The 21331-nt window shown below is 40.5% G+C and overlaps 1 protein-coding gene and 1 pseudogene across 1 annotated transcript; one reads left to right on the forward strand and one right to left on the reverse strand.

Moving 5' to 3' along the window:
* Positions 1–16891: 16891 nt before the first annotated feature.
* Positions 16892–17691, reverse strand: LOC107822461 ((13S,14R)-1,13-dihydroxy-N-methylcanadine 13-O-acetyltransferase AT1-like; annotated as a pseudogene).
* A 1485-nt stretch (positions 17692–19176) lies between these two features.
* Positions 19177–20803, forward strand: LOC142169928 (acetyl-CoA-benzylalcohol acetyltransferase-like). The gene has a single exon (XM_075231870.1). The coding sequence runs from the start codon at positions 19209–19211 to the stop codon at positions 20583–20585; it is 1377 nt and encodes a 458-aa protein (XP_075087971.1). The 5' UTR covers positions 19177–19208; the 3' UTR covers positions 20586–20803.
* The last annotated feature ends 528 nt before the right edge of the window (positions 20804–21331 follow it).

Genomic DNA, 21331 nt, shown 5'->3' on the forward strand with positions numbered 1-21331 from the left:
CACGCCCCGAACCTAGGAGCGAGACAAGCACCCCGTGCCTCACCTAACCTGGCGTACCAAATTGCGACTAAGGGACTCTGAACACATAATGTCATACTTTGGCCATGGAGCCACCTTGCAAGACAATTTGCGAAGCAAAATATAAAACTGAATGGAAACTAGCACTAACTAAATATCAATATAAAGCTAGGCCGACAAGGCCGTCATAGCTACTACAGCTGACAAACCACCAATTTATACAAACCCAACATACTGCACTAACCAACAGGATATGCCTACAAGCCTCTACTGATAGATGTACTGTGATCGGAACAGGGCCCCGACCTACCCATAACATATATACAGATATACATAAGATGTACACAAAACTCTAGTCCTGGCAACTCCGAAAGACGTGGAGCTTACCGATCAGGCGGAACTCGAAAAACACCTACTGAGGAGGTCTACCCGTCTGTCTGTCTGAACCTGCACGCATGAAATGCAGCGCCCCCAAAAAAGGGACGTCAGTACGAAATAATGTACCGAGTATGTAAGGCAATAAAATAACTGAAATCTGAAACTGAACTGATAATATGATAACTGAAATTAACTGGGAGTCAAAGATGATCTGGAGATATACTTACCTGCTGATACTGACTCAACTCCTTCAATATAGTAAGTAAAATAATTGTACGGCCTTATAAGGCTCGGTATATATATAACTGCTCTGCCATAGTAGGCTCGCTTCTAGGCGCTCGGCCATACTAGGCTATGTATCTCGACCATGCTGGGCTCGCTCATAGGCGCTCGGCCACAGTAGGCTCGGTATATAACTTTCCATCTGATCAGAGGTTGCCCAATAGGGGCCTGCCCATCGATTATAGCTCGATGGTAATGAAAATACTGTAATACTGTATATATAGGCTTGCTGCTCTCTTGACTGGAAGAAGACAATACTAAAATTGAATATAGAGTCTCGATAAGGAATAATATTGTAACTTATGAGACTAGAATAGTGTGAATAAATTCATGAATATGAACTTCTCTTTTTGTCTCATTACTAACACATGTAGCTACGAGATCATGCCAAAATGAAGGAAGGCTTAGCCTTAACATACCTTATCACAATCTTTTCAATCACCAAGTTGAACTCACCTCTTCGCACCTTAATCTACAAGAATGATAATAATACTATCGTTAAGTTACGAAAGGTACAACTATCGCACAACGAACGACAAACCTATTTTGTATTAAAACGGGCAGCATCTCCCCTATAATATGCCCTTCCTCCAACTTCAAGATAACACCAACAATACAAGGACAGAACAATAACAACATATATACATCATTTTCCAGCCCTATATACACCATCAAATACTACAAAACAGCCCAACACACCCCAATCTCTTCGTACACAAAACGACCACCGTAGTAGTGTCAAACGACCCGAAAATGTTATGACGAACGACCAGCCAACCACCCTACATTTATATGGTGTTTATAAACCCCCTTCCTCCTCCAAAACTCCACAAAATAGTAATAAAACACGCAGCCCAACAGCAACACAAAACAGTCCACAAAACAGTCCGCTACAAGTGAATAACTCGAACTCACGGCTTCCGATCACCATCCCGTGAGTTCTTACAAGTATAGAACGACTTACCATGAATTTACAGAAGAAAAAATGGATGAAAGAGAGCAGTAAACTCACCTTATTTGTTGGATAACTCAGCTCCTATCTTGGTTCTTCAAACTCTAAGTTTTACCTCCAATTGGAACTTGAAAGGGAGAGAAAATCAATTAGGGTTTGTGGGAAATTTTTGGGAGGATTCTTTGCAGAGCTTATGTCTGGTTATTATGCTCTATTTTAAGTCTAATATATGAAGAAAATAGGCCCTTAAAAGGCCTCTTTGGACGACCCGAAATGGCCCATTTTTGGGCTTTCATTTAAGCAAGTAGGTGACACACCTACTTGTCACCTAGCAGCTTGCGCAGTATCGCAAAAATGCACATATCTCTCTACTCCGATGTCGTATTAACAAATGGTTTAATGCGTTGGAAAATAGACTCATAGATCTTTAATTTGATGTATGGAACACACCATAACTCTAAGTATATTGGGAGAAAATTGCAGTTACATTTGACCCAATGTTTCAGTAAAACTTATGAATGTAACTTGTGATGACTTTCATCGACTTTTGTTCCACAACTCGCTTGACATCAAAACATAACACACGGATGTCATACAAATAATATAAATCATAACATAATCTCCTTATCATGTTAATCACCCTAGTCTCACCCCAAAGGTACATGTTATAACATTTCCAACTTGTCGACTTTCGATGAAACATTGTTTTATTTAATTGCTTTAGCTTCTGAACTGTCCAACCCTCTTTGTACTTGTTGTTCATGATCTTCAATATTTGTAACCTCAGAGGTAACATGATTAACTTACTTTATATACTTTTAAATATTATCTCATTTTTTTGTCCTACATTAGTTTGCTTACGACGCATTTTTACATACGAAAATATAGGGTGTAACATCACTCCCCCTTGGGAACATTCGTCCTCGAATGTTTACTCTTGGAGACTTTGGAAACTTTTTCCAGAATATCCTTCGTACACTAGGTTAAAACCAACCTGCACGTAGCCAGAAACATACTATGCATGCCACACATGGCCAATCTTTATAAATAGCAGCAATTTGCCTCACCGACCGTAAATCATAAATATTGAAAGTGAAAAATAAAAGCTTACCTGATGACCTGCTAGCCTACATAGAGCTATGTTGTAGCGTCCCATCTCGAACCATATCTTCATTTTGAAATAGGTGGGGGTATTTAGACTTCATTTTCTTCCTCCGATTCCCACGTCATCTCTTCTACATTCTTGCTCCTCCATAAAACCTTTACGGAAGCTACCTCCTTATTTCGTAGATTGCGGATTTGTCAGTCTAGGATGGCAACTGGAATTTCCTCATATGACAAGTCCTCTGTAATCTGTACATCATCCGTGGGCACCACTCGGGTAGGATCGCCAATGCACTTCCGTAGCATAGATACGTGAAAAACCGGATGGACAGACTCCAATTCTGAGGGCAACTCTAACTCATAAGCTAGTTGGCCCACTCTCCGAATGATCCTATAAGGCCCAATATACCGTGGGCTAAGCTTTCCTTTCTTGCCAAACCTCATCACGCCCTTCATAGGTGATACCTTTAAGAATACCCAGTCATTAATCCTGAACTCTAAGTCTCGTCGCCGCACGTCAAAATATGACTTCTGACGACTCTGAGCTGTCAACAGTCGCTCCCGGATAACCTTTACTTTCTCTATGGCCTGCTGAACCAGGTCTGGCCCATGTAACCCAGATTCTCCAACATCAAACCACCCTATAGGAGATCTGCACTTACGCCCATACAAAGCCTCGTACGGAGCCATCTGGATACTGGAGTGGTAACTGTTATTATATGCAAACTCGATAAGAGGTAGATGTTCATCCCAACTTCTTTTAAAATCCAACACACATACTCGTAACATATCCTCGAGCGTCTGAATTGTGCGCTCGGCTTGTCCATCAGTCTGTGGATGAAAAGCTGTGCTGAGATTCACCTGAGTCCCTAGACCTCTCTGAAATGACCTCCAAAAATGTGCTGTAAACTGAGCCCCACGGTCAGATATAATAGAAACTGGTACTCCGTGTAGCCGCACTATCTCCTTAATATATAACTTTGCATAATCTTCTGCTGTATATGTAGATCTGACCGGTAGGAAGTGAGCTGATTTCGTGAGCCTATCGACTATCACCCATATGGAATCGAACTTACGATTAGAACGAGGTAAACCCATGATAAAGTCCATGTTTATCGCCTCCCATTTCCATGTCGGGATCTCTATAGTCTGCATTAGCCCTCCGGGCTTCTGGTGTTCTACCTTCACTTGCTGGCAACTAGTACATTGGGCGACAAACTCAGCAATGTTCTTCTTCATATCATTCCACCAGTACATATCCTTAATGTCATGATACATCTTCGTCGATCCAGGGTGGATGGAATACCATGAATAATGTGCCTCTGACATAATCCTGTCTCGTAGCCCTGCTACATCTGGAACACACAAACGACCCTTGTATCTGAGAACCCCATCTCCCTTGAGCTCTAACAATGGCTTCTTCTGCTGCGGAACTCGCTCTCTCAACTAGACCAACTCTGGGTCCTCGTACTGCCTTTCCTTGACTTCAGCTATGAGGGATGATTTTGCAGTGTTTTGGATTACAACTCCACCATCCTCAGAATCTACTAACCGAACCCCCAACGAAGCCAATTGATGAATATCTCTAGCTAATTGTCTTTTCTCGGGCTCTACATGTGCTAAGCTACCCATAGATCGGCGACTTAAGGCATCTGCTACAACATTAGCTTTCCCTGGATGGTAGAGAATGTTAACATCGTAATCTTTCAATAACTCAAGCCATCGCCTCTGTCGCAAATTCAACTCTTTCTGCTTGAAAATATATTGTAGGCTTTTATGATCAGTAAATATATCAACATGAACACCATATAAATAATGCCGCCATATCTTAAGTGCATGGACAACCGCAGCTAACTCGAGGTCGTGGGTCGGATAATTCCTCTCGTGCTTCCTCAACTGCCTTGAAGCATATGCAATTACCTTCCCATGTTGCATCAGGACATATCCTAACCCGACACCTGATGCATCACAATACACGGCATAACCCTCTAGACCCTCTGGAAGTGTTAGAACTGGAGCTGAGGTCAACTTGTTCTTAAGCTCTTGGAAACTCCGCTCACAAGCCTCTGTCCATTGAAACTTAGTTTCTTTCTGTGTCAACTTCGTCAATGGTGCCGAAAGGGAAGAAAAACCCTCTACGAACCTCCGATAGTATCCTGCTAAGCCTAGAAAGCTACGAACCTCTGTCGGAGTGGTAGGTCTAGGCCAAGATTTCACGGCCTCAATCTTCTGAGTGTCCACCTTTATCCCTTCATCTGATACAATATGCCCCAAGAATGCTACAGACTTCAACCAGAACTCACATTTAGAAAACATAGCATACAACTTACGATCACGGAGGGTTTGGAGTACCGCTCGCAGGTGGTCCGCATGCTCATCCTCTGAACGGGAATAAACCAGAATATCATCAATAAATACTATCACGAACAGATCTAAAAATGGCCGGAATAGGCTATTCATCAAGTCCATAAATACAGCGGGTGCATTAGTCAACCCGAAGGACATGACAAGGAACTCGAAGTGGCCATATCGGGTCCTGAAGGCTGTCTTCGGAATATCTTTTCCCGAACTCTGACCTGGTGGTACCCTGACCTCAAATCAATCTTGGAAAAGCATCTAGCTCCCTGCAACTGATCAAACAAGTCATCGATCCTTGGAAGTGGATACTTATTCTTAATAGTTACCTTGTTCAACTGCCTATAATCGATACACATCCTCAGCGAGCCGTCTTTCTTCCGCACAAATAGTACCGGTGCACCCCAAGGTGAGGTACTGGGCCTAATGTAACCTTTCTCCAGCAAATCTTTTAACTGCTCCTTCAACTCCTTCAATTCGGCAGGTGCCATTCTATACGGAGGGACGGATATTGGTTGAGTTCCTGGAAGCAAATCGATGCTAAAATCAATCTCTCGCTCTGGAGGAATACCTGGAAGCTCATCTGGAAACACATCTGCATACTCTTTGACTATGGGAATAGACTGAAGTGTAGGTATCTCAGCATCTGCATCTCTAACTCGCACAATATGATAAATGCACCCTTTTGCGATCATTTTCCTTGCCTTCAGATAGGAAATAAACCTACCTCTGGGTGTTGGTGTATTACCTACCCATTCAAGGACTGGCTCACCCGGAAAATGAAATTTGGCTACCTTTGCTCGGCAATCAACTGTGGCATAGCAAGCTGCCAACCAGTCCATGCCCATGATAGCATCAAAGTCCATCATCTCTAGCTCAACTAGGTCAGCTGAGGTCTGACGACTACAAATTGTCACCGTACAACCTCGGTAAACCCGTCTAGCAATAATCGATTCTCCGACCGGTGTAGATACCGCAAAAGGATCACTTAGTATTTCAGGCACTATACCAAACTTCCTCGCGACAAATGGGGTAATATACGATAAAGTAGATCCTGGGTCTATCAAAGCATAAGCATCGTGAGAGAAAATGGTTAATATACCTGTCACAACGTCTGGTGAAGACTCCTGGTCCTGTCGACCCGCTAAAGCATAGATACGGTTCTGATTACCACTTGAACTGGAACCTCTACCTCTGCCTCAACCTCTACCAGCCGAAGACTGAGGCTCACGCCTTCAAGGATGCACGGACATAGACGATCCTGTTGCTGAACTCGCTGGTTGTGCCATTCCCCCAGAATCTCTATTTGGGCAATCTCGCATTATATGCCCCGGACGCCCACATGTATAACAAGCATCAGAACCTGCTCGGCATTGACCCAAGTGTCCTCTACCACAGATGTCATACCGCGGAGGAAATGACCATGTCTGCGCAGAACCTCGTTGTCGCTGCAAACCCGACGCCCGTGAGCTCTCACCTGGTCCTGACTGAGTATAGCGGTCATACCCGTAACCCTGTAACTGAGGTGGCGGAGGCCTAGGTGGCCGTCCGAAGTACTGGGTCCTATAACTACCCTGAGATTGCTCCTGAGACCTGGGAAATCTCATCCTCTTACGTTGCCCTTGCTCAGCCCTCTCTGTACCCTGCTGCCGACGCCTACCCCTTTCTATATTCTGGGCGAATGCCTGAATCCGGGAGATATCCATACTATCCTGCAATGCAGCGGTGGCACATGCCTCGGTTAACTCTGGGGCTAACCCTGCTATAAACCTGTGAATCCTGTCCCGCATAGTAGAAACTATGGATGGTGCATATCTGGCCAATGAGTCAAAACGGAGACTATACTCTCGAACACTCATATTACCCTGCTTGAGGGCTAGAAACTGATCGACTCGAGCCTGTCGGATCTCCCGCGGTAAGTACTGGTCAAGGAAAGCATCTGAAAAATTCTCCCAAATAGCTGGATGTGTATCACGTCCCCTGGACCTCTCCCATCCCTCATACCAAAGGATGGCTATATCTCGGAGTCGAAAAGCTGCTAGCTCAACTGCCTCTTTCTCCGTGGCATGCATAACACGAAAGATCCTATGAAGCTGATCTATGAAATCCTGCGGGTCCTCCCTCTGATCTGTCCCCGTGAACTCTGGGGGACTCAAAGCAATAAACTCTCGGACCCTTGAACTCCCAGACCCCTCAGAAGTTCCTGCACTAGCTGATGCCCTAGCATGTTGCTGGGTAGCTACCAACTGTGTCAACAAATGCACCGCACTCCTTAAGTCCTGATCTGATGGAAGTGGAGGGGGAACTGGATGTGCGGTTTCCCTAGGAATCTCCGTAGTTGGTGGAGGAGCCGGTAATGGCTGAGTAGGGGTCTCCCCTTGAGCCTCAGACTGGGCCCCATCTACTGGGGGTACCCTGTTGGTCCCCTCACCTACTACTGTATCTCTCCTCTGGCTAGCCGTAGTCTTCCTAGTCACCGTCATCTGTGCATGCAAACACCAACACATAAGTTTAATTCAAATTTCCTATAACTCAGTTCTATAGCACGATTTAGATTTCAAAGAAGTGTAACCAACTCCTAAATGCCCTGTAGTTCCTTGCTTATATAATGTGGTGCACAACACATCTATAAACAAGACCCTACTAGACACGGCTTGTAGACTCCCTAGGACAGAACTGCTCTGATACCAAGTTTGTCACGCCCCGAACCTAGGAGCGAGACAAGCACCCCGTGCCTCACCTAACCTGGCGTACCAAATTGCGACTAAGGGACTCTGAGCACATAATGTCATACTTTGGCCATGGGGCCACCTTGCAAGACAATTTGCGAAGCAAAATATAAAACTGAATGGAAACTAGCACTAACTAAATATCAATATAAAGCTAGGCCGACAAGGCCGTCATAGCTACTATAGCTGACAAACCACCAATTTATACAAACCCAACATACTGCACTAACCAACAGGATATGCCTACAAGCCTCTACTGATAGATGTACTGTGATCGGAACAGGGCCCCGACCTACCCATAACATATATACAGATATACATAAGATGTACACAAAACTCTAGTCCTGGCAACTCCGAAAGACGTGGAGCTTACCGATCAGGCGGAACTCGGATAACACCTACTGAGGAGGTCTACCCGTCTGTCTGTCTGAACCTGCACGCATGAAATGCAGCGCCCCCAAAAAAGGGACGTCAGTACGAAATAATGTACCGAGTATGTAAGGCAATAAAATAACTGAAATCTGAAACTGAACTGATAATATGATAACTGAAATTAACTGGGAGTCAAAGATGATCTGGAGATATACTTACCTGCTGATACTGACTCAACTCCTTCAATATAGTAAGTAAAATAATTGTACGGCCTTATAAGGCTCGGTATATATATAACTGCTCTGCCATAGTAGGCTCGCTTCATAGGCGCTCGGCCATACTAGGCTATGTATCTCGACCATGCTGGGCTCGCTCATAGGCGCTCGGCCACAGTAGGCTCGGTATATAACTTTCCATCTGATCAGAGGTTGCCCAATAGGGGCCTGCCCATCGATTATAGCTCGATGGTAATGAAAATACTGTAATACTGTATATATAGGCTTGCTGCTCTCTTGACTGGAAGAAGGCAATACTAAAATTGAATATAGAGTCTCGATAAGGAATAATATTGTAACTTATGAGACTAGAATAGTGTGAATAAATTCATGAATATGAACTTCTCTTTTTGTCTCATTACTAACACATGTAGCTACGAGATCATGCCAAAATGAAGGAAGGCTTAGCCTTAACATACCTTATCACAATCTTTTCAATCACCAAGTTGAACTCACCTCTTCGCACCTTAATCTACAAGAATGATAATAATACTATCGTTAAGTTACGAAAGGTACAACTATCGCACAACGAACGACAAACCTATTTTGTATTAAAACGGGCAGCATCTCCCCTATAATATGCCCTTCCTCCAACTTCAAGATAACACCAACAATACAAGGACAGAACAATAACAACATATATACATCATTTTCCAGCCCTATATACACCATCAAATACTACAAAACAGCCCAACACACCCCAATCTCTTCGTACACAAAACGACCACCGTAGTAGTGTCAAACGACCCGAAAATGTTATGACGAACGACCAGCCAACCACCCTACATTTATATGGTGTTTATAAACCCCCTTCCTCCTCCAAAACTCCACAAAATAGTAATAAAACACGCAGCCCAACAGCAACACAAAACAGTCCACAAAACAGTCCGCTACAAGTGAATAACTCGAACTCACGGCTTCCGATCACCATCCCGTGAGTTCTTACAAGTATAGAACGACTTACCATGAATTTACAGAAGAAAAAATGGATGAAAGAGAGCAGTAAACTCACCTTATTTGTTGGATAACTCAGCTCCTATCTTGGTTCTTCAAACTCTAAGTTTTACCTCCAATTGGAACTTGAAAGGGAGAGAAAATCAATTAGGGTTTGTGGGAAATTTTTGGGAGGATTCTTTGCAGAGCTTATGTCTGGTTATTATGCTCTATTTTAAGTCTAATATATGAAGAAAATAGGCCCTTAAAAGGCCTCTTTGGACGACCCGAAATGGCCCATTTTTGGGCTTTCATTTAAGCAAGTAGGTGACACACCTACTTGTCACCTAGCAGCTTGCGCAGTATCGCAAAAATGCACATATCTCTCTACTCCGATGTCGTATTAACAAATGGTTTAATGAGTTGGAAAATAGACTCATAGATCTTTAATTTGATGTGTGGAACACACCATAACTCTAAGTATATTGGGAGAAAATTGCAGTTACATTTGACCCAATGTTTCAGTAAAACTTATGAATGTAACTTGTGATGACTTTCATCGACTTTTGTTCCACAACTCGCTTGACATCAAAACATAACACACGGATGTCATACAAATAATATAAATCATAACATAATCTCCTTATCATGTTAATCACCCTAGTCTCACCCCAAAGGTACATGTTATAACATTTCCAACTTGTCGACTTTCGATGAAACATTGTTTTATTTAATTGCTTTAGCTTCTGAACTGTCCAACCCTCTTTGTACTTGTTGTTCATGATCTTCAATATTTGTAACCTCAGAGGTAACATGATTAACTTACTTTATATACTTTTAAATATTATCTCATTTTTTTGTCCTACATTAGTTTGCTTACGACGCATTTTTACATACGAAAATATAGGGTGTAACAAGATAAACGAATAACCTTCAGATTCTGGCATATATAATAATTCTCGTGCCCTAGCTGCAGCCCGTCATGGTAGAGGCTATGTGGGTGGTCCTATTCATTCAGCACTTCCAACTGCCAGTGGTATTCCGGCTACTCCCAAACCTCAGGTTCTATATTATGCATCGCCAGTGTCGATTGTACCTCTTGTACGGGGTGCTTTCAGCGGTCAGTCCAGTCGATCAGGTCCGAGCCAGTCCTAGTAACCACGTCCTTCGAGGGCTTGTTTTAAGTGTGGTGACACTCATCATATAATGAGGGATTTCCCCAACTTTAAGAGGGGTGCACCTCCATAGATTTCTCAGGCCCCCCCATTCCACAAGGCCCTCAGGCTTCAGAAGCCGTGATTACTGCACCAGTTTCTACTCCACCTGCACAGCCACCTAGAAGTGGAGGTCGAACAGGTATAGGTCGCCCTAAAGAGGGAGGCCAGGCCAGATATTATGCCCTTCCTTCTAGGACGGAGGCAATTGCATCTGATTCTGTTATAACAGGTATTGTTCCGGTCTGTCATAAAGATGTATCAATATTATTTGATCCAGGCTCCACTTATTCTTTTATGTCATCTTATTTTTCCCCGTATATGGGCATATCCCGTGATTCTTTGAGTTCTTATGTTTATGTATCTACACCCGTGGGTGATTCTATTATTGTTGACTGTGTTTATCGATCGTGTTTGATTGTTATCAGTGGTTTAAAGACCAGAGATGATTTATTATTGCTTAGTATGGTAGATTTTGATATTATTTTGTGCATGGGCTGGTTGTCGCCCTATCACGCTATCCTCGATTGTTACGCCAAGACGGTGACGTTGGCTATGCCATGTCTACCGCGACTAGAGTGGAGAGGTACCTTAGATTATGTTCCTAGCAAGGTTGTTTCATTTCTTAAGGCTCAACGAATGATTGAGAAGGGGTATGATGCGTATCTGGCCTGTGTGAGAGATATTAGTGTTGATACTCCTACCATGGAGTCAGTTCCGGTAGTAAGGGATTTTCTAGATGTATTTCCAGCGGATCTTCCGGGTACACCGCCCGATAGAGATATTGACTTTGGCATTTATTTGTTACCGGGCACTCAGCCCATTTCTATTCCACCATATCGTATGGCCCCAGCATAATTGAAAGAATTAAAAGAGTAGTTACAAGAACTACTTGATAAGGGTTTTGTTCAGCCTAGTGTATCATCTTGGGGTGCTCCTATCTTATTTGTAAAGAAGAAGAAGGATGGTTCTATGCGGATGTGTATTCATTAATGCCAGTTGAGCAAGGTTACAGTGAAGAACATTTATCCATTGCCACGTATTGATGACATATTTAATCAGCTTCAGGGTTCCAGGGTGTTCTCTAAGATTTACTTGTGTTTGGGCTATCATCAGTTGAAGATTCAGGATCCAGATATCTCGAAGACTTCTTTCAGGACTCGGTATGGTCACTATGAATTCCTTGTAATGTCCTTTGGGCTGACCAACGCCCCAACAACATTTATGCATTTGATGAACAATGTATTTCAGCCCTATCTTGACTCTTTCGTCATTGTGTTTACTGACGACATTCTGGTATACTCTCGGAGCCAAGAGTATCATGAGCAGCACCAGAGGACTGTGCTTCAAACTTTGAGAGAAAAGAAGTTATATGCAAATTTTTTGAAGTGTGAATTCTGGCTAGATTCAGTGGCATTCTTGGGTCATATAGTTTCGTGTGAAGGGATTAAGGTAGATCCGAAGAAGATTGAGGCAGTGCAGAGTTGGTCCAGACCGTCCTCAGCTACGGAGATCCGAAGTTTTCTTGGCTTAGCGGGGTATTATCGCCGATTTGTAGAGGATTTCTCTTCTATTACTGCACCTATGACCAAATTGATCCAGAAGGGTGCTCTGTTCAGGTGGACCGAGGAATGTGAGGAGAGCTTTCAAAAGCTCAAGACATATTTGACTGCAGCCCCAGTATTGGTATTGCCTACAGGTTCAAGGTCTTATACTGTGTATTGTGATGTGTCATGTATTTATCTCGGTGCAGTATTGATGCAAAATGATTGGGTGATTGCCTATGCGTCTAGACAATTAAAGGTACATGAGAGAAATTAATTGGTCCACGATCTTAAATTAGCAGCTATTGTTTATGCCTTGAAGATCTGGAGGCACTACTTGTATGGACTCCCTTATGAGGTCTACACCGATCACCGGAGTTTGCAGCATCTGTTTAAACAAAAGGATCTTAACTTGTGGCAGTGGAGGTGGTTGGAGTTGCTTAAGGATTATGATACCACCATTCTCAATCACCCCAGGAAGGCCAATGTAGTGGTCGATGCCTTGAGTAGTAAGGCGGAGAGTTTGGGCAGCTTAGCATATCTACCGGTAGTAAAAAGGCCTTTAGCCTTGGATGTTTAGCCTTGGACAACCAGTTTGTTAGAGTGGATGTTTCCGAGCCGATCCGAGCCGAGTTTTGGCTTGTATGGTTTCTCAGGCTTCTCTTTATGATCGTATCAGAGACAGTCAGTATGATGACCCATATCTACTAGTCCTTAAGGACATGGTTCAACACGGTGATGCCAAGGAAGTCACTATTGAAGATGACGGCGTATTACGGATGCAGGGAAGGCTATGTGTGCCCAATGTAGATGGTTTGCGTGAGTTGATTCTCCAAGAGGCTCACAGTTCGCGGTACTCCATTCATCTAGGTGCCACAAAGATGTATTAGGACTTGATACAACACTATTGGTGGAGGCGGATGAAGAAAGACATAGTGAATATGTAGTTCGATGCCTAAATTGTCAGCAGGTGAAGTATGAGGATCAACGACCGGGTGGATTGCTTCAGAAGTTAGAGATTCCAGAATGAAAATAGGAGTAGATCACTATGGATTTTGTTGTTGGGCTCCCACGGACTCAGAGGAAGTTCGATGCAGTTTGGGTGATTATGGATAGATTGACCAAGTCATCTCATTTAATTCCTGGGGTTACTACTTACTGTTCGGAGCAGCTGGCTCGGGTTTATATTCGTGAGATTGTCAGGTTTCAAGGCGTACCAGTATCTATCATCTATGACCGGGGTACACAGTTTACATCACAGTTCTGGAGAGCCGTACAATGTGAGTTAGGTACTCGGGTGGAGTTGAGTACATCATTTCACCCTCAGAAGAACGGACAGTCCGAGCGCACTATTCAAATAGTGGAGTATATGCTTCATGCATATGTGATAGATTTTGGGGGTGCTTGGGATTAGTTCTTGCCACTTGTGGAGTTTGCTTACAACAACACCTACTAGTCGAGCATTCAGATGGCTCCGTATGCAATTTTATATGGGAGGTGGTGTCGGTCTCCAGTGGGTTGGTTTGAGCCGGGTGAGGCTAGACTGTTGGGTAAGGATTTGGTTCAAGATGCTTTGGAAAAGGTTAAATTGATTCAGGATCAACTTCGTACAACATAATCTAGACAGAAGAGTTATGCAGTTCGGAAGGTTCGTGATGTTGCATTCATGGTTAGTGAGCGGGTCTTGCTTCGGGTTTCGCCTATGAAGGGTGTTATGATGTTCGGAAAGAAGGGCAATTTGAGCTCGAGGTATATCGGACCTTTTGAGATTCTTGAGAGAGTTGGAGAGGTGGCTTACAGACTTGCACTACCACCTAGCCTCACTAAAGTTCATCCAGTGTTCCATGTTTTCATGCTCCGGAAGTATAACGGTGATCCTTCTCATGTATTAGACTTCAGCTCGGTCCAGTTGGACAAGGATCTATCTTATGTTAAGGATCCAGTGACCATTTTGGACAGACGGGTTAGAAAGTTGAGATCGAAAAGCATTGCTTCAGTAAAAGTACAATGGAGGGGTCATCCAGTCGATGAGGTGACTTGGGAGACCGAGCATGATATGTGCAGTTGTTATCCTCATCTTCTCACCACTCCAGGTATAATTCTAAACCCGTTCGAGGACGAACATTTGTTTAAGAGGGGGATGATGAAATAACCCAGTCACTCATTTTGAGAGTTGTAGCCTTGTCCCTCCATTTACTGCTCATTTTGTACTTTATAACTGTTATGTGACTTGCCGGGGTAGTCGGTTCAGGTCCGGAGAGATTTCGAAATGAATTGAGACACTTAGTCTCAAGGTCAAAAGCTTAAGTTGAAAAGGTTGATCGGATGTTGACTTATGTGTAAACGACCCCTGAATAGAGTTTTGATGATTCCAATAGCTCCGTATGGTTATTTTGGACTTAGGAGCGTGCCCGAAAAATTATTTGGAAGTCCGTAGTTAAATTAGTCTTGAAATGGCTAAAATAGAAATTAAGTTTGGAACTTTGACCGGGGAGTTGACTCTTTGATATTGGGGTCGGAATACAATTCTGAAAATTTGAATAGGTTCGTTATGCCATTTTTGACTTGTGTGCAAAATTTAAGGTCAATCGGATTTGATTTGATTGGTTTCTGTATTGAATGTAGAAGTTGGAATTTCTTAGTTTCATTAGGCTTAAATTGAGGTATGATTTGTGATTTTAGCATTGTTTGATGTGATTTGAGGCTTCGACTAAGTTAGTATGATGTTTTAGGACTTGTTGGTGTATTTGGTTAAGGTACCGGGGGCCACGGGTGAGTTTCGGAGGGTTAACAGATTAATTTTTGGACTTGGAATGCTGCTGGAATTTTTCAGATGTCTGCACATGGTTTCCTTCTTCGCGTTCGCTAGAAGGGTCTCGCGTTCGCGAAGAGGAACTGGAGGTAGGCGAGGTTGTTCATCGCGTTCGCGACATGGGGCTCGCGTTCGCGTAAAGCAAGGATGTGAGGCTACGCATTCGCGATTGGGCATCGCGTTCGCGAAAGGGAAAATGGCTAGTGAGGATTTTTGCCTTCGTGTTCGCGAAGTGAAGGCCGCGTTTGCGAACGTTCGCCTGGTAAAGCATTGCGTTCATGACTAAAGTCTCGCGTTCACGAAGGGCAATTTTTGGGCAGCACAATTTTGTGCTTCGCGAACGTGAGGGAACTGTCGCGTTCGCGAAGAAGAAAAGTCTTGACAGAATGTTTAAGTTCTGAAAATGGGACTTCATCCCATTTTCCATTCTTACCGATTTGGAGCTCGGGGAGAGGCGATTTTCGGGAGATTTTCAAGGAAAATATCGGGGTAAGTGTTCTTAACTCAATTCTGGTTAAAGTACCTGAATCTATGGTAGTTTTTAACATTTAATTAGTGAATTAAGTTGGAAATTTTGGAAACCCTCTTGGTTAAATTTGAAGATTTGAGGGTCGAGTTGATATCGGAATTTAGTAAAATTTTTATGGTTGGAATCGTGGTCGAATGGGCGTTCATATTTTGTAACTTCTGTCGAGTTTCGAGATGTGGACCCCACAAGCAATTTTTGAGTTAAATTTGGTATTGAGGCAAGATGTTAAATTTGTGAAATATTATTTTTTTTATTTATTCGCTTCCGAATATTTTGTGAGATTTTTGTATTCATTGCGATTGAGTCTTGAACTCCTTATTGTGGAAATAATGTTGCTGATTTATTTTAGCAAGTGGAAATATTTGGGCACTTGAGGTGCAAATTGTGATAGTGATACCCATGCGGTGGTATAAGGTCTGGGTGTTGAAACACATGCGGTGAGATAAGGGTGGGTTGATACGCATGGCTAGTAGAGAAACTACTAGAAGTCATGCGGTGTGAAAAGGGTGGCTAAAATGCGGGATGCTATTTCGGAAAAAAAAATATTTTCTTTAAAATTAAATATGAAGGCTCCCGTGGTGATATAAGGAAATGAGATATTGTGAATTTATTTATGATTTGGGACTACGAGGCGGTACCTCGGGAGTGCCCTTGTTGATATTTCTTTATGGTTGCACTGCCTTTGGTTATTTTTGGTGTTTTTTTTAAAGTTGTAAATTTTTGTTTTCCTTCTGCGAGGTATTATTTTACCTTATTCTGTGTAGTTAAATTATGACATACTACTTAATTGATTCATCCCCATTGTCATTATTATTATTATATTGTTAAACTTTTCACCCTAACTTTTATTATTGCATTAGGGCCTGACTTAACCTCGTCACTACTCTATCGAGGTTAGGTTTGGCACTTACTGGGTACCGCTGTGGTGTACTCATACTACGCTTCTGCACATATTTTTGTGCAGATCCAGGTACTTCCTATCAGACCACGCATTAGTGAACTAGCCGTACGCGGAGACTTCAAGGTATATCTGCCAGCGTCCGCAGACCTCAGAGTCTCCTTCTATCCTTATTATGTTGTTTTCCTTATTCTCATTAGATTATGATGTATATAGACACTTAGAATAAATTCTTAGAATTATGTGACTTATTTCTATCGAGTTTTGGGAGTTGTAACTATTTGAATCGTAGTTTGTTTTATTTTATATGTTGAGATTTGAGTTTCAGTTTTGCATTTCGCATAATTGATAGGCTTACCTGGTCCTAGAGACTAGGTGCCATCACGACATCCTACGGAGAAAAATTGGGATCGTGATATTTTTACATCAAAAGCGGTGTGAACTCCCACAGCTCACACAAGAAATAATACGTAAACACACTCAAAACATGCATTTGTCATCCTTTATCAAGTGCTATAATCATTTCAACTCTTGAGGGCTTAAAGAATAAAGCTCTAGAATTCGTTGATTTTGTTAATTCTTTTGTGAGCCTTGAAATAGAATCTTGGTTGATGTATAACTTCTTGGCATCTAGTTTAGAGTCCATACGATTTTCCTGGGGACACGAGGCAAGAGAATTTATGATACATCTCTTGGTTGGAAAATCTTAGCCATATTAAAGCTCAAAAAGTTGATTTTCTCTATAGGAATCCCCAATTTGCACACGTTTGACCGCTCGTGAACGAATGTGAAAGTTGTGAAACCATCCATTGCGGTATGTGCAGGGCTCATAGAAAGAGCCATGCCACCGCAATTGAATTGTGTGACTTGCACAATGCTAATTGGTGTTATGAACCAATTACTTTCATCAACATCCCAAGTATCTTGATGCCAACAAGATATGGCATGATTGACACCTTTTTGTGCTTTCTCAAGAAAGCCATTGAGCTTACAATTTACCTTGGCGTTAATAAATTTAACCCCTTGATCGGCACAGTGAATCGAGGAGTTATCCTCAGTAAATCTATTAGCAACTAGGTAAATATGGGCTAAAGTTCTAAATAAAGATTGCTCGAGCTGATCTTCAGTTGTACTATTATTGTTGGTGTTGTTGTTGCAAGGAGGATAGAAAAGAATAAGAGGTAAATGTGCCTCATCAGCTATTTGATCAAAGAATAATAGTTTGTAATTTTCAAGGTAATTTGGAGTTGCTGAAGATGGTTTTATCAACTTTGTTGTCAAGATTTTAACTTCCATGGTTTCCTTTTGGAAAATCATGGTATATAAATATGGTGATAATGGAAAAAGGGAAAACAAATTAAAGAACTGAAGAAGTTAGAGGTACTTGAATAATATGTCATCAACATCTCGCGCCTTCCCCTTTATAGGGAAAGTTATGGGTTCTGCCAACCCTAGCAGAGCCACGAATTTACGGAAGGGGATTTAAAAATAATTCATGTTATATTTGTGATTTGAACTCGTGATTTGAAGCAATTGTTAACACCCTTACCTAATTAATCAAAAAATTTCTTATGTCAAGAAAATTTAACTGTTTATATATAGAGTTTAAATTATATAAATCATTGGTATAAGGAATTTTACTGTTGTTTGTTATAGCATGTAACTTGTCTTAATTATTTATTACAAATCCCCCTTTTTTAAAAAAAACAAAAAGAGGCTCATTTGCAGAAATCCTTTGAGAAACCTGATTGTGTAAAAAGGAAAAGTTTATACAGTCAACCCTCTCTATAACAATCATGTTTGTTTCGATATGTTTTAGTTTTTATAGTGAATGACTATTATACACCTATAATAACATTTGACGTTTAAATATTTTTGGCTATTATAGATAAAATTTATCCAAAAATTAATTATTTTCCTTTTTTATTGTTATATACAAAAGATAAGAAAATTATTCAAATTTAAAATATCAAAAGATATGCATATTTCACTAGTTAAATATTTGAAGAAAGCTAATACATTATTAATAAATTCATAACTAAATGTATAAAGATTTAAACTCAAAGGCAGACATTTTAGAGCTACAAAAAAAAAATCTTTCAAGATTGATGGGCGAACTTTGTAATTGTAGCTTGTTTTGTAGATTTATTCTCTTACTAGTGATATAACACTTGAATTGGCGAAGATTCGTGTCCAAATTTTCAGCAAAAAAGTATCCAATAACTTTTCTTTGAAGACAATCTAAGAAATTAACAGTTAAATTTTGTATCTAAATATATTTTGGAATTTATCCCATGGAAAAGATAATATGTGCAAATCTTCAAACCTTTTATCTTATGCAATATAGAAACTTTGTTTAATGGAAATGGTTGTGTGCATATTTTTAAAACTATTATTTGTAATCTTAATGATTCTATATGGCTATTATAGAGGTGTAATTTTACAAAAAATGTTCTGCTATAAATATGATCGTTGTTATTATAGAGCGGTAATATATAACTTAAAAAATCGGTTCTGAGGAAAACTTGGCTTATATAGTGAATGACTGTTATATAAAGATGTTGTTATAGAGAAGTCAGTACTCATTTTTACTCTCTTTGCACAATATTTCAAATGATATAAATAAACTTCTGCAATAGTGCATTAGCAGTTCCATGTTTGGTATTGTTATGGAAATTTCCCATCTTTTGAAGATTTTTCAGAATTTTCCGAATATAAATAGGACCTGAAACTTCTGAAATAAAAATTGTCTTCAACTTTTCTACAGTTCTCTCTCTTTTTCTTAATTCCATAATATTTTTACCACATCAAAAATGGGTAGCCTTTGTGTTAATTTGAGTGACCAAATTCAAGTTGAAATCATTTCCAAGAAGCTTATAAAACCATCCTCTCCAACTCCTAATCACCTTCAAAATTTTAAGTTATCTTTCTTTGACCAAATAGCTGAGAAAACACATATGACTCTTGTTCTTTTTTATCCACACAACCCCATCAACTCTTCCTACACCCTTAATTATATGGTACAACAACTCGAAGAATCACTTTCTAGGATTTTGACTCACGTTTATCCAGCTGCTGGTAGATTTTCTGAAAGTAAACGTTCAATCAATTGTCAAGATCAAGGTATAACATTCATAAAAGCCAACGTCAATTGTCAAATGGATGATTTTCTCCAACAAACACGTACTAATTTCGACCTTCCATTGCATTTTTGGCCACAAAGAATTAAGAACGTGGACGCGACTAATTTGTTTACCATACCACTTATGGTTGTGCAAATTACAATTTTTCAATGTGGTGGATTCGCGTTATCTATGAGCACTGCACACCCTGCTATCGATGGATGGACGAGTTTTATGTTCATTTACAAGTGGTCAAAAGTGTGTAAATTGGGAATTCCAGCTGAAAACATCAATTTCATGAGCTTTTATTTGGTTAATATTTTTGGACCAACAGATATATCCAAGATGTTTAAGCCATCTGCTATTTTCCCAGGAAAACGTCTAGACACTAAATTGGTGGCCAAAAAGTTTGTTATAGATGAAGTCTCTTTATTAAAACTCAGAGACAAATTAACAAATTGTAACAATTCAGGTGTTTTAAGTTTTAAACCTTCACGAGTTGAGATGATCACAGCAATTTTATGGAGGGCTCTGCTTCACGCTTCACAGGCAATATCAGGGAAATGGAAGCCATCATTAATGTCATTTCCATTGAATTTACGCGGTAAGCTTAAATATCCTGAAGCATATAACCCTTTTGGGAATTTCATAATTGAAATTCCAATAACATTTGAACCAAAAGTGACTGATATGGCGTTGCAAGACTTTATAATATTGATTAGAGAGAAAGTGCAGAAAATTATTAACTATTGTGACGTAGCTTCAGCTGACGATGTTGTTGACATGGTGGCTAATTTATATAACGAAAGTTATGGAGGACGAGAATGGGGAGCTAACGATGATTTTGAGGAATTTACGTGCTCGAGTTTGTGCAGATTTCATATGCAAGAAGCTGATTTTGGATGGGGGAATCCAAGTTTAATGCATTTTGGATCAAGACATAATCAAGTGTTTTGGTTGTATTCTACACAATGTGGCACTAGTATTGCTGTGCAAATGGATTTGAAGGAAAATTACATGGACTTCATTGAACGTGACCAAGATTTCCTTGCTTTTACCAAGATTTAGGTTCTTGTTAAAGCTTCTATAGGTGATTTGTTGATCCAGGAGGACGTGAATTTGGTTCTTAATAAAAAAAATATTATTTTCGTCAATTATTTTGTGGGTTACGGTTGAGGGTTAGTAGGCAGTGGAGCGATTTATCTTTCCGTGGGAAAACTTGGTTAGAGTTTAGAGCACCTTATTTGCTCAACCTTGTGCTTGTCAGTATCATTATTATTATCCTATTACTGTTTTATTCTTCAAATTTATTATTGTTGTTTCTTTTATTTGGGTATCTTTACTACTTTTTCTACTTTTTCTTTTCTTTTTTACAGTATTTTCACCACAACTTTTTACTCGTATTTGTTTTCTTTTTTAAACTGCTTTTGAAAATGCTTTTCTTGAGGGATGGTCTATTGAAAACAATTATGTTGTGAAATCTTTTTATTATTGTTCGGCCAAAGAGGTATTGAGATGAAAAAAGAAGTTTATAAAATTAAAATAAGTTGTTAGGAGGTTACGAGTATTCCAATTCTTATTCCAAAATTCAAATCCTATATCACGTACAAAGATTAAGATCTCCTGACCAGCTTACAAAGAGACCATACCAGTAGTATACAACTTTGGACCTAAAACACCTTAGTCTACTAAGAACAAGCTATTGTACTTTTGTCCTTTGCACACAAAATAAGTAGATAGTACAAAAGGTTTCAATCAAAAAAGCCCCAATTTTATTTTTATTTTTTGTTTTTAGGATTTGATATTCAAAATTC

The sequence above is a fragment of the Nicotiana tabacum genome, chromosome 15 (genome assembly GCF_000715075.1).
Source record: "Nicotiana tabacum cultivar K326 chromosome 15, ASM71507v2, whole genome shotgun sequence".
Taxonomy (NCBI): Eukaryota; Viridiplantae; Streptophyta; class Magnoliopsida; order Solanales; family Solanaceae; genus Nicotiana; species Nicotiana tabacum.

What these genes read in the sequence shown, in the direction of transcription:
- LOC142169928 (XM_075231870.1), top strand. Translation starts at nt 19,209, where the DNA reads ATGGGTAGCCTTTGTGTTAATTTGAGTGACCAAATTCAAGTTGAAATC.